Source organism: Muscardinus avellanarius, assembly GCF_963383645.1.
Source record: "Muscardinus avellanarius genome assembly, chromosome: 1".
Lineage (NCBI taxonomy): Eukaryota > Metazoa > Chordata > Mammalia > Rodentia > Gliridae > Muscardinus > Muscardinus avellanarius.
Genome location: NC_137786.1, coordinates 224,255,505 through 224,267,984, shown reverse-complemented (window position 1 = coordinate 224,267,984; position 12,480 = coordinate 224,255,505). Strand labels below are relative to the sequence as shown.

General features: G+C 49.5%; 2 protein-coding genes across 2 annotated transcripts; both read right to left on the bottom strand.

Moving 5' to 3' along the window:
• Nucleotides 1–441: 441 nt before the first annotated feature.
• Nucleotides 442–946, bottom strand: SELENOH (selenoprotein H; the record flags this gene model as incomplete). Its single annotated transcript, XM_080700249.1, has 3 exons — nt 442–542; nt 608–753; nt 834–946. The coding sequence occupies 3 exons, from the start codon at nt 944–946 to the stop codon at nt 442–444; spliced, it is 360 nt and encodes a 119-aa protein (XP_080556375.1).
• Nucleotides 947–2,891: 1,945 nt separating this feature from the next.
• TMX2 (thioredoxin related transmembrane protein 2) lies at nt 2,892–12,443 on the bottom strand (the record flags this gene model as incomplete). The annotated part of the gene is made up of 8 exons (XM_080698456.1): nt 12,225–12,443; nt 6,047–6,107; nt 5,686–5,799; nt 4,724–4,800; nt 4,207–4,313; nt 4,018–4,083; nt 3,548–3,677; nt 2,892–3,026 (listed from the first exon to the last, which is right to left on the bottom strand). The coding sequence occupies exons 1-8, from the start codon at nt 12,411–12,413 to the stop codon at nt 2,892–2,894; spliced, it is 879 nt and encodes a 292-aa protein (XP_080554582.1). The 5' UTR covers nt 12,414–12,443.
• Between the last annotated feature and the right edge of the window lie 37 nt (nt 12,444–12,480).

Below are 12,480 nucleotides of genomic sequence, written 5' to 3'. Positions count from 1 at the left end.
GCAGTACTGGGGACTTAACCTAGGGGCATTTTACCTCTGAGCCACACCCCCAGACCTTTTTTTTTTTTTTTTGAAACAGGATCTCACTGAGTTGCAAAGGGCTTCAGCGTGCTCCACCACGCCCAGCTCAGCCCAGCAATTTTGCCAGATTTTTGTTTCAAAATGAAAAAGGGCTGCAGTGTGTCGCTCGGGACAGAATGCTCCTATTCCAAGTACTATGTGTTACACACATCCACATAAATAATTCCCACCAGTACTCAACGATTCAGTTTATAGGCAGTGAAAGGAAAGGTTTAAAAACAGGTGTACAGGTATGAGGCCCCTTTTCTTAGCTTGTACGAAATAAACTAGCATAAAGTTCTCCTTTGCAAGTAGCCACCCTGAGACGAATTCCCCTGTCCCAGTACAAACCTCAGCATGAGGACTTCTGCCCCGACCTCCCTAAGAGAGGCGTTTCTTCAGTTCTTCCACCACGTCTTGAGGCTCAGGGAACTTGAGTTTGCGCGGGGGCCCCTTCTTAATCCCAGTCCAGAGCTCAGCACCTGGGAAAGGCCCGAGTCACGCGCGCCCCGGCCGGCGCCCCCGCCCCCGGGCGCCCCGCACTCACAGCTGCCGTCCGCGCGCCGCAGCGTCACCTCGAAGCTGCCCCTGCGGGGCTTGGCGGGGTTCAGCTCCACCGCGAGCCCGGGCGCCTGCAGGCGCAGCGCCGAGCTCAGGGCCGCGGCGTGGCGCGCGTAGACCCGTCAGCTGGTGCTGCGGGGGACAGAGGCCGGTCAGCCCGCCGCCGCCGCCGCCCGCCCCCCGCCCGCCCCCCATTCCCCGCCGGCCCTCACCAGTGCTCGATGACCACGGCCGCCGCCTCCCCGCCGCCCGCCGCCTTCTCCCGCTTCTCCTCGGCCTCGGCCGCCGGGGCCTCCGCCTTCCGCTTCCTCCCGCGAGGAGCCATGGCGCTGCGGTCCTGCCGCGAGCCGAGCCCACAGGGCAGAAGAGGGTGAGGACGCGGCCCCGGCGGGACAATCACGCGACGGACGCGGGACCGAGCCCCCGGGCGCAGGAGCGAACAGACCCCAGAGTTTCTGAAAGCGCGGGCGCGAAGCCCACGTGGCCCGCAGGCCCCGCCCCGGGGAGGAGCCGGTCCCACCGCCACGCCCCGCCCCGGGGAGGAGCCTCGACGAGTCGGCCCCATCACAGCGCCCAGCGATCCGCAGGCCCCTCCCCGGAGGGAGGAGCCTTCAGAAGCCGGCCCACCGCCGACCCCACGTGACCCGCATGCCCCATTCCGGAGGGAGGAGCCTCGAGGAGCGGACCCCACGTGCTCTGCAGGCCCCGCCCCCCGGCCCGAGCCCAGAGGTGCACCACGCTGCGCGCCGCGGGGCAGGTGGGAGGAGGCCTCGCCTCTGAAAGCTTGGTTTCCTTCCCACCCCAAGTCAGGTCGCTCTGAATGGTGTAGTCTATTACAGTCCCGAGCCCTTCCTCCCCTGGGTCCGAGGACAATACGATTCTCCCTCCCAGCAGTAGTGATCTGTATTATAGAATCTCGCCTTCCCCAACCATTTGTTGCCGATCCTAGGAATCAATACCGAAACTTTGGAGAAATAGGATGTCCTCTGATACAAAAACCTGGGCTCAGCTGGGCTGGTGGCACTTCTGTAAACCTGCTACAGGGGATGCTGAGGGAATACGGTCACAGATGAGATCAGCCGGGGCAGGGGCAATTTTGTAAGTCCCTCTTTAAAAAGAAAAAAGCCAGGTGTGTCGCTCAAGCATATAATTCCAGTATTTGGGAGACTGAGACAGGATTGCAGGTTCGAAGCCAGCCTCAGCAACTTGGGCTATCACCAATTTATCCAGACTGTTTCCAAATTAAAAAAAAAAAAAAAAAAGGGCTGGGGGGCAGCTACGAGGTAGAATGTCTGGATTGAATCTCCACCACAACAAATAAAAGAGAAAAAAGAAAAATATAAAAAGATGGGCAATTGCTCTGCAGTTACCAGCCTTTTCTTTTTGGTACTAGGGGATGAAGCCAGAGGCATTCGACCTTCTTACATTCCTAGCTCCCCCACCCCCCACCCCCTTTAAAGTTTTGGAACAAGATCTCACCAAGTTGCAGAAGCTGGCCTGGAATTATAGACCAGTGCCACCACACCCTACTGCAGGCTTGTCAAATGCAAAAGAGACACACAAAGGGGCAAACAAAACCAAATCCCAGTCTCTTTATAATGGAAAACCATCTGCGGGTGCGGGGAGTAGGTAGGAGAAAAGGACAGTCCAACCCAGGGGCTTTCTCCTCTAGGTCCCACCACACACGCAAGCATCATAAAAGCTTTGGATCCCCACAGGATAAGGGGATGGCTCAGTACTCTTTTCAGTGACGAAAACTCTGTGGGTGAAGGTTTCTCTGGGGCCCAGTAACAAATTGAGGCTTATAATTGTTTAATGAATGCTACAGACAAGCCAGGGGGGCCTAAGGAAAGCAAGGGTCCTTGAGGGAAAACTCCTACTGCTATACCCTGGCATCAGGTCAGGGTTTAATCTAGACTGGGCTGTGCAAGTCCATCAAGAGGACTAATGAAACCACAGGATGGTGATGTCTGAGTGATGAATAGTAGGTCACACACTGGCCCAAGCCTGGAAGGAAACCAGTTCCTCCTCCATCTTAAGAGACCTCTCCCTTCCTTAGGGAAACAGTTGGCCACAAAAGGGCAGCTTTCCAGTGGGGTGCCTGACAATTCCCTGGATGCTTCTTTAAAATGAGAAGCAGCTCCCTGCCCACCCAAACAGGGGGGGAAAAAGAAAGGCCACGCCCAAGCAGGGCTTGTGGTTACAGCAGGAGCAGGGCCTCAAAGGTGCCTGGAACTGACAGGAGAAGGAGTAACCAGGAGACAAGGGTCCTATTTGTCCTTCTTGCTTTCCCCATCTGAAGCCGGGGCCGCAGACTGCTCCTGGGGGGTGTTGTCTCCAGCCTTTGACAGCTTCTTGGCACGCTGGTAGAGCTCATTCAAGTTGAATTCGCGAATTACATTTTCCTGCACAAAAGAGGTCACATGTCAGACTCTGGTTTGAAAGGCAGGGTTGAAAGCCTGGGAAATAAGAAGCATCCAGGCACAGACTAAGAGATGGGAGGAAGCAGAGGAAAAACCTGCTCTAGCTTAACTCACCTCCCTTTTCGGTACCCAGGAAAGTAAAGAAATGAGGCCTAAGAACTAGTCTATATCCTCAAAATGAGCAGGCGAGTGGCACAGCCGGGAATAAAACCTAGGCTGGAGCCTGGCATGGTGGCGCACACTGGTAATCCCAGTACTTGGGAGGCTGAGACAGGAGGATCCGGATTTGCTGCCAGCCTCAGCTACTTAGTGAGGAGGCCCTGTTTCCAAATAAAGAATAAAAAAATTGGGCTGGGGTTGTAGCTCGGAGGTAGGATGCCCTGGGGTTCCATCCCCAGCACCACAATCAATCAATCAATCAATCAATCAGACCTAGGTTGAGCTTCAAAGCCTATCCATCATTCTACACCCTTCTCTCAAACCACTTACTCTCCTTCACGCACCTCAGAGAAGGTCCAGGAGACGGCGCGTCCTTTCTTGTCGATCAGCGGCCGCCGCATTACTTCTTTGCCCCCTTGGAACAGGATCAGGGTAGGGAGCTGCTTGGTGAGGGGTGACGTGCTCACTTTGTACCTACAGGGCCCAGAAGGAACTCTGTAGATGCGCCGTGTACAACACACAAAGTAATTTTCTTTCCTTCTTTCTTTTTTTTTTTTTTTGTGGGTCTGGGGATGGAACCCAGGGGCATTCTACCTCCAAGCTACACCTCCTGCCCTATTTTTATTCTTTGTTTTGAAACGGTCTCACTAAGTCGCGGAGACCCTCACTAAAGTAGCTGAGGCTGTCCGCGAACCACGATCCTCCGTCTCAGCCTCCCGAAAGCTGGGATTACAAGCAATGGCCGCCACGCCCGGCTCAAAGTAATTTTCTACTCAGCGCCCTGGCCCGAGCCCTGGCCCGAGCCTTTACGTACCGCGTACTAACATCAGTGTAGCGCCCAACGTCCACCTTCCCAAAGTTCAGCCCCGAACAGTTGTACCTGAGAAGAATATCTTACTTAATATACTGGGAAAAATGGACGAAGGAAGTGAAGATGCAGGCATCTGGGGAGGGAAGGTCCACCCTCTCCATTTCTCTGGTCCCTCCCTTTGGGCTAACTCACTTGAGGGAGAGGTCAGCATAGATCGGCGCAAATGACTGACAGTCATTAGACCAATTGGCAAAGAACTCCACAATCCAAGTGACCCTCTTGTCCCGCTCCAGCTCCTCCTGCCACGAGGAAGAAACAGTGAGCTGGACCATACAAGGACCCGGACGCTTCCCTCCTGAGCATCTAATTCCTCATCCTGGGTCCCTCTCCCTGGCATCCACGATGAAGCGCAGTGACCCTGACTTTCATTCTTTTTTTTTTTTTTTTGGTGGTACTGGGGTTCCTGGAAGCCCTTCTACCTCCGGGCAACACTCCCAGACCTATTTTTACATTTTTATTTGGAAACAGGGTCTCCTAAGCCAGCGCGCGGCTGGCTTTGAACCTGCGCGATCCTCCTACCTCTGCCTCCCAAGCGTGCGCCACCACGCCTGACTCTGATTTTCATTCTGAAGCAGTCATTTCTCCTAGTGAGCGGAGAGCTAGATAATCACCCACCAGGAACCCAAGAAACAGAAGGGCGCGTACTCACGTCAATGGTTTTATCATTGAAGTACTTGATGTACTCAGGGCCCATGTACAGGGGCGGTTTGCAGGTCATCAGGAACACTGAACACAGAAAACGGGCATTAGATGAAAACCATCAAGGCCTTATGCAGGGGATTTACTTCCAAACCAACTCAAGGGTTTCAGCGGCCAAAGAATATATATTTGTGGACCTATGCAGACCACCAGCACATTCCCTTCCTCTTTTCTCTCTTTTTTTGTGATACTGGGGATTGAACCCAGGGGCATTCGACTTCTGAGCTGTAACCCCCAGCCCTTTTTTATTTTTTGTTTTGAAACATGGTTTTGCTGGGTCACTGAGTCTCACTGTGTCGCCGAGGCTGTCCTTGAACATACCATCCTCCAGTTTGGCGTGCCAAGTACGAAGATCACAAGTGTGTATCACCACAGCTGGCTCCCTTCTTAAAATACAGTCTCTAGATTTTTTTTCTTTTTTTCTTTTTTTTTTTTGGTGGTACTGGGGTTCCTGGAAACCCTTCTACCTCCGGGGTACACTCCCAGACCTATTTTATACTTTTTGATATGGAAACAGGGTCTCTTAAGCCAGCACGGCTGGCTTTGAATCTGTGCAACCCTCCTGTCTCTGCCTCCCAAGTGTGGGGATTACAAGCGTGCGCCACCACGCCCGGCCAGTCTCTAGACTTTTACTATCTGAGCTACACACTAACTAATGAGGTACAAGAAGGGTAAGCCTGTTTGGGTTGGAATTTGGTTCCCACAACTAAGTTTTATTTATTTACTTATTTATTTTTTTTTTGCAGTACAGGGCATTGAAGCCAGGGGATTCTGCCACTGAGCTATATGCTGCCAGCCTTTCTCACATGGCTCGCCTTCAAGCAGCCTCCCAAGCAGCTGGGACTATGGGCATGCGGCACCGAGCCCAGCTCAGCCGTCTTACGAAGACCTCACTAAAGGCAGGCAGCGCACCGATGCAGAGCGTGATGTAGAGCAGGCCCATGCGAATATCCAGGCGGAAGAAGAGAATCGCGTTGGCCACTTTGCTGAACATGAAGATGTTGCCGATGTGCTGCTCCACGGTGACTGGAACACAGAGAGGCCACAGATCAGGCGGGGCTGCAGGTCCCCACCTCCCAGCCTTTGTCCCTCTCCCTGGGGTACTTTGAAATGGGAAAGGCGATAGAAGTCCAAGATCAAACTCAGCCTTGGCGTGAAATGTGGGACTAGTTCACTACATAAAGCCCGTCTCAGGACAAAAAAAAAAAAAAAAAAAAGCCCCTGCAGAGGGCGCAGGGCCAACCCGGAGCGGCTGAGAAGCGGCGCCACTCACTGGATCTGCGGTTTTTCATCATCACGATGGCACTGAGGAACATCAGGATCTCCACTTCTCTCTGGAACAGAATCCAAGGGACAGGAATGCAGTAAACAGAGTGGATCTGGATGGGGGGGGGGCGGGAGGGGACAAGAGGACCAAATATGGAACAGAAACCAACAGAGACCCAAACTGAGAATGGTAATTATAACTGGGGAGACCTTAGCTGGCTGAGGTAGCGTGGGAGAACACCGGTCAGAAGGGCTGGGCTCGGGTTCTGCCCCGCCGGACTGTCTGGTGCCGCTCGGAAAATCACGTGCTCCCTCAACCCCCCTGTCTCAGCCTCCCACACTGGGATCGCAGGTGCGCCCCGGCACCCCAGCTCTTCATCTGGTTTCTTGACTTCCAACTCCTAAAACCCTTGAAACCTCTGGAGTGGTTAAGTGTTTTTGTATCTGAGCTACAACCCCAATCCTAGTGTTTGCTTGTTTGTTTAATTTTTTTTTCTTTTTTCAGCACTGAGGCTGGAACCCAGGGGCATTCTACCTCTGAGATACATCCTCAGTCCTATTATAATTATTTTTTTGGTGGTACTGGGGTTCCTGGAAGCCCTTCTACCTCTGGGCTACACTCCCAGACCTATTTTTATACTTTTTTATTTGGAAACAGGGTCTCTTAAGCCTGCACAGCTGGCTTAGAACCCAAGTGCGGGGATTACAAGCAGGCCACCACGCCCAGCTCAGTCCTATTTTTTTTTAAAAAAAGTCTTTTTTTTTTTTTTTAAACAGGGTCTCACTGAGTTACGAAGGGCCTCACTAAGTAGCTGAAGCTATCCGTGAACCGTAATTCTCTGAACCGCAATCCTCCGGTCTCAGCCTCCCGAATGCTGGGGTTAAAGTGTGCCCCAACACACCCAGCTTAATTCTTTATTTTAAAACAGGGTCGCACTAAGTTGTGGAGGGCCTTACTAGGCAACTGAGGCTGGCTGCAAACCTATGATGCTCTGTCTCAGCCTCCCAAGTACTGGAATTACAAAAGTACTGGGATTGCAAGTATACACAACCATGCCTGGCTATTTGAAACAAATTTTGAAACAGATTCTTGTTACTCAGGCCGGTCTTAAGCTCCTGGACTCAACTCATCTTCCGGCCTCAGCCTCCCAAGAAGCTGGCACTGCAAACATGTGTCGCCATGTGTAGCACGGTGGATTGGCTCTGGGGATTGAACACAGGGGCACTCTACCTCTGAGCGACAGCCAGCCTTATTTTTTATTCTTTACTTTAACACAGGGCCTCACTAAGTTGCAAAGGGCCTCACTAAGTAGCTGAGGCTGTCCTTGAACCCTAAGTAGCTATGGCTGCCCTCGAACCACAATCCTCCTGTCTCAGCCTCAATTCCAAATGCTGGATTACAAGGGTGCACCACCACGCCCGGCCCGGCTTGCTTGCTTGCGAGCGCTTGCCCTCCCTCCCTCCCTCTCTCTCTTCTCTCTCCCCAGCCCTTTTATCTTTTACTGTACTGAAGACTGAACCCAGAAACACTCTACCCCTGGGCTATATCCCAGCCCTTTTTATTTTATTTATTTATTATTATTTCTTTTTTTGCGGGTCTAGGGATGGAACCCAGAGGCATTCAACCTTCGAGCTACACCTCCTGCCCTATTTTTTATTCTTTATTTTGAAACCAGGTCTCACTGAGTTGCAAAGAGCCTCACTAAGTAGCTGAGGCTGTCTGCAAACCGCGATCCTCTGGTCTGAGCCTCCCGAATGCTGGGATTACAAGCGTGTGCCACCACGCCCGGCTCCTTTTTATTTTTTTAATTATTATTTATATATTTATTTGGGGGAATGAGCATTGAACTCAGGGACATTCTACCTCTGAGCTATACCATCAGCCCTTTTTATTTTATTGTTTGGAAACAGGGTCTCACTAACTTACTGACAGCCTCCCTACGTCGCTGAGGCTGGCTTCAAACTTGCGATCCTCCTGTCTCAGCCTCCCAAGAACTGGGATTAGAAGCATGTGCCACCACGCCCAGTTTAGCGCTTTTTATTCCCAGAAACAGTCTCACTAAATTGCCATAAACGGCCTTGAATTGGCAATCCTCCTGCCACACCCTCCCACTGTGGCCAGAAGTGTAATGTCCAAAGAAAAAAATCCTTTTTTTTTTGTACTGGTGATTAAACCCAGGGGCATTTTACCTCCAAACTATACCCCCATTTCTTTTCAGTTTTTATTTTATTTATTTTATTTATTTATTTATTTATTTTGGTACTGAGGGTGGAACCCAGAGGCTTTCTACCTCCGGGCTATACTCCCATATCTATGTTATACTTTATTTGAAAACAGGGTCTCACTAATTGCTGAGAGCCTCACTAAGTAGCTGAGGCTGGCTTCGAACCTGCGCGATCCTCCTGTCTCTGCCTCCCAAGTGCGGGATTACAAGTGTGCGCCACCACACCCAGCTTCAGTTTTTATTTCGAAATGGAGTTTCACAAAGTTGCTGAAGGTCTCACTAAATTGTTGAGACCAGCCTCAACCCCGTCATCCTCCTGTCTCAGACTCCCAAGTACTGGAATTACAGTCAGGTAGGTGGCCTCATGGCCAGCAGCCTTTTCCATCTTGATTGAATACTCGCCATAAACTATGGCCATAAACTCCTGCAAGCTGAAGTACAACAAACCTAGCATAAATTTATTTTTCAAAATAATTTCATGAAGATGACTTATTCTTACCAGAGACCTGAGCAACCTAAGCATACAATTTTCTCTCTCTTTCTTATTAAGTTTAAAACTTCTGTCACTTAAAGAAAGCACTTTATAGCTTCCCTTTGGCATAGCTGAATTGCCAGGGTCACTACATTTGCACTTCGAGGCCATTAGTCAATACACTAAGGGTTAACTGAAGACAAGCACTGGGATTCTCCTAACAGTTGGTCTGATAACTGAAACAGCTACTAAATAACTAGTGGGCAGAGGACACAGACAGCCAGGGTTCAGTGGACAAAGACATTATTCACATCCCGAGAAATAATAAGTATGTGTGGGGCGCACATGATTTCATTACAATGCACGATGTAAAACTTATGATGTACTTACTTCTGGAATTTCCATTCTATTTATTTACTTATTTCTTTCTTTATTTATTTGCAGTACTGGGGATGAAATCCACAGGCATTTTACCTCCGAGCTATACCCCCAGCCCTATTTTTTATTCTTTTTTTTTTTTTTGTGGTACTGATGGTGGAACACAGGGGCATTCTACCTCCAAGCTACACCTCCGGTCCTATTTTTTATTCTTTATTTTTGAAACAGGGTCTCACTAAGTTGGAGAGGGCCTCACTATGTAGCTGAGGCAGTCCGCGCACCGTGATCAGTCCCAGCCTCCCGAACCAGGCTCGGCTCTTACTCTTTATTTTGAAACAGGGTCTCACTGTGTTGCAAAGGGCCTCACTAAGTAGCTGAGGCTGTCCTCCAACCCGGTTCCTCCTGTCTCTTCCTCCCAAATGCTGGGATTACAAGCATGCACCATGACACCCAGCCCTCTCTAATATTTTTAGACTACAGTCTGAAACTACCTGTAAGAGGGACTACTATATAGGGTTTTTTTTTAATTCAAATCAAGATTTAAACATATTGCATATATTGCTCCAAATATTGTATTTAGGCAATGTTTCTATGGTCTTTAAAAAATATTTTTTTTTTTTGGTACTGGGGATTGAACACAGGGCATTCTACTTCCAATCTACACCTCCAGTCCTATTTTATTTTTGGAGGGACAGATTAGTTGAAATTGAACTGAGGGGTGTTCTACTCTGACCTACACTCCAGCACTTTTTTTTGTTTGTTTGTTTTGAGACAAACTGTTGCAGGTTGCTGAACAAAATCACTATATTGGAGAGGCTGGCTTCCAATCTGTGATCCTCCTATCTCAGCCTCCCAAGTACTGTGATTATAGGTGTGCACTACCATGCCTGGCTAGAGAAATAAAGTCTATAAAAGGTTCCTTACATTTATTAAAATCCTTTGGTTACATGCAGTGGCACATGCCTATAATCCCAGTACTTGGGAGGCTGAGACAGGAGGATTACATATTGGAAGCCAGCCTCTGCAACCAGCCTCAGCTACTTAGTGAGACCTTGTTTAAAATTAAAGAATAAAGCAGGGCATGGTGGCACACACTTGTAATCCCAACATTTGGGAGGCTGAGACAGACAGGAGGACTGCGGTTTGCAGCCAGCCTCAGTTACTTAGTGAGGTCCTCTGCAACTCAGTGAGACCCTGTTTCAAAATAAAAGAAAAAAAATTGGGCAGGGAGTGTAGCTTGGAGGTCGAATGCCTCTGGGTTCCATCCCCAGACCCGCAATAAATAAATAAATAAATAAATAAATAAATAAATAAATAAATAAAATTTAAAAAATAAAATTAAATAATAAAAAATAGGGCTGGGGTGTATCTGGAAAGTAGAAAGTAGAATGCCCCTGGGTTCAATCCCAGAACCAGAAATAAATAAACAAATAAATAATAAAATAGGGCTAAGGGTGTAGTTCAGAGGTAGAGTGCCGCTGGGTTCAATCACCCAATACCACTACCAAAAGAAAAAAAAAAAGTAAGAAAAATAATTAAATAAAAAAAATAAAAATAAACAAGAGGAGGAAGGAAGTAATAGTAGGTTCGGCGGGGCGCGGTGGCGCACGCTTTTAATCCCTGCGTTTGGGAGGCAGAGACAGGAGGATTGCGCAGGTTCGAAGCCAGCCTGGCTGGCTTAAGAGACCCTGTTTCCAAATAAAAATGTACAATAGGTCTGAGAGTGTAGCTCGGAGGTAGAAGGGCTTCCGTGAACCCCAGTATCACCAAAAAAAAAAAAAAAGAAAGAAAGAAAGAGAAAGAAAAAAAAGAGTAGGTTCAGCTTAAAATCAAGACTCATTTTGGATTTTAGAAAAAAAAAAAAAGACAGTTTCTAGATGACCATGTTTTATCAGGTGCTCTTCATCAGAGAGTGTAATGCTTGGCTACATTTCTTTTTGGGGTGGGGTGGCACTGGGAATAGAACCCAGGGGGCATTCATTCTACCTCTAAGCCACACCCACAGCCCTATTGTATTCTTTTATTTTGAAACAGGGTTTCACTAAGTTAAGGAAGGCCTCACTAAATTGCTGAGGCTGGCCACAAACCTGAGATCCTCCTGTCTCAGCCTCACACATACTGGGATCTCAAATCTGCACCATCACACCCAAGGCTTTTTTTTTTTTTTTTTTTTTTTTTTTTTAGCTATCCCTTCATTCCCAGGGAGGAAGCAGAGCAAGGAGCTCAGAACAGGCTTCTTTACAATTCCTTTTCAATAAGCCTCAGAGTCTTTTCCAATTACACATCTTCAGGCTCCTGCATGGTGCTCGGCATAGCGTGTGCAGTCTGAAAAGGTTTACTTACTCTTTCAAATAGTGGCTGATAATGTGCGCAAGTACTGTGGCCAGAACTGTAAACACTCAGGCACTCAAGAGTTGTGTGACCTTGGGCAAGTCGCGTAATCAGGCCAAAATCAATTTCTAACTCAAAGAAAAGGAGGAATGGAAGCCGGGCGTGGTGGCGCACGCTTGTGATCCCAGCATTCGGGAGGCTGAGACCGGAGGATGGCAGTTCGTGGTCAGCCTCAGCTACTTAGTGAGGCCCTCCGCAACTCAGTGAGACCCGGTTTCAAAATAAGGAATAAAAAATAGGGCAGGGGGTGTAGCTTGGAGGTCAAATGCCCCTGGGTTCCGAAAAGAAAAAAGAAAAGAAAAGAAAAATACAAGGAGGAATGGAGAGGCAGCTCAGTGGTAGAGCGCTTGCCTGGCTTGCGCAAGGCCTTGGGTACCATCCCCAGCATCTCACCTCAAGAGTAAACAAGGAACAAAAATCCCGGAATACTCGCTTTGTCTACCTCGCCAGCTCGGTGCAGCGTTGTGCATGTGTAGAATTTTGCTAAGACTGACTGTATGAATGATGAGAAGACTCCGGGCTGTGGTGCAGGGGATACGACGAGGCGGATCCCCATTTTCCCATCCTAAATACGTACGAGTCTGGGCCCTACACTCTACGTCTGTAAGCCTGCCACGGCCTCAAAACCCAAGGCGTGGTCCGAAAGGCGAACCCGGGGCTCTAGCTGCACCTGGCGGGGGCAGAGACAGTCAAGGTCGGGGCTACAAAGAGGCGCTCACCCAGTCAAAGTCACACGGATTACCGTCTTCGCGTTGGGTGGGCAGACCGTTGCAGAGCGGCGGGAGTTTCCTGACAAGTAGGAAGGCAGCAGAGAGCAGGGCAGACAGAAGGCAGTAAGGTCGGGCCAGCCATCGCGAAAGCCTTGGTACTGAATACACTAGAGCAATCAGAGGTGCCAGGACCGCCATCTTTCCGGCCCGGGCGGAGCCAGCCGCTCTCCGGCGTCTAAAGATCTGGCCCCGCCTTCCTCGCCAT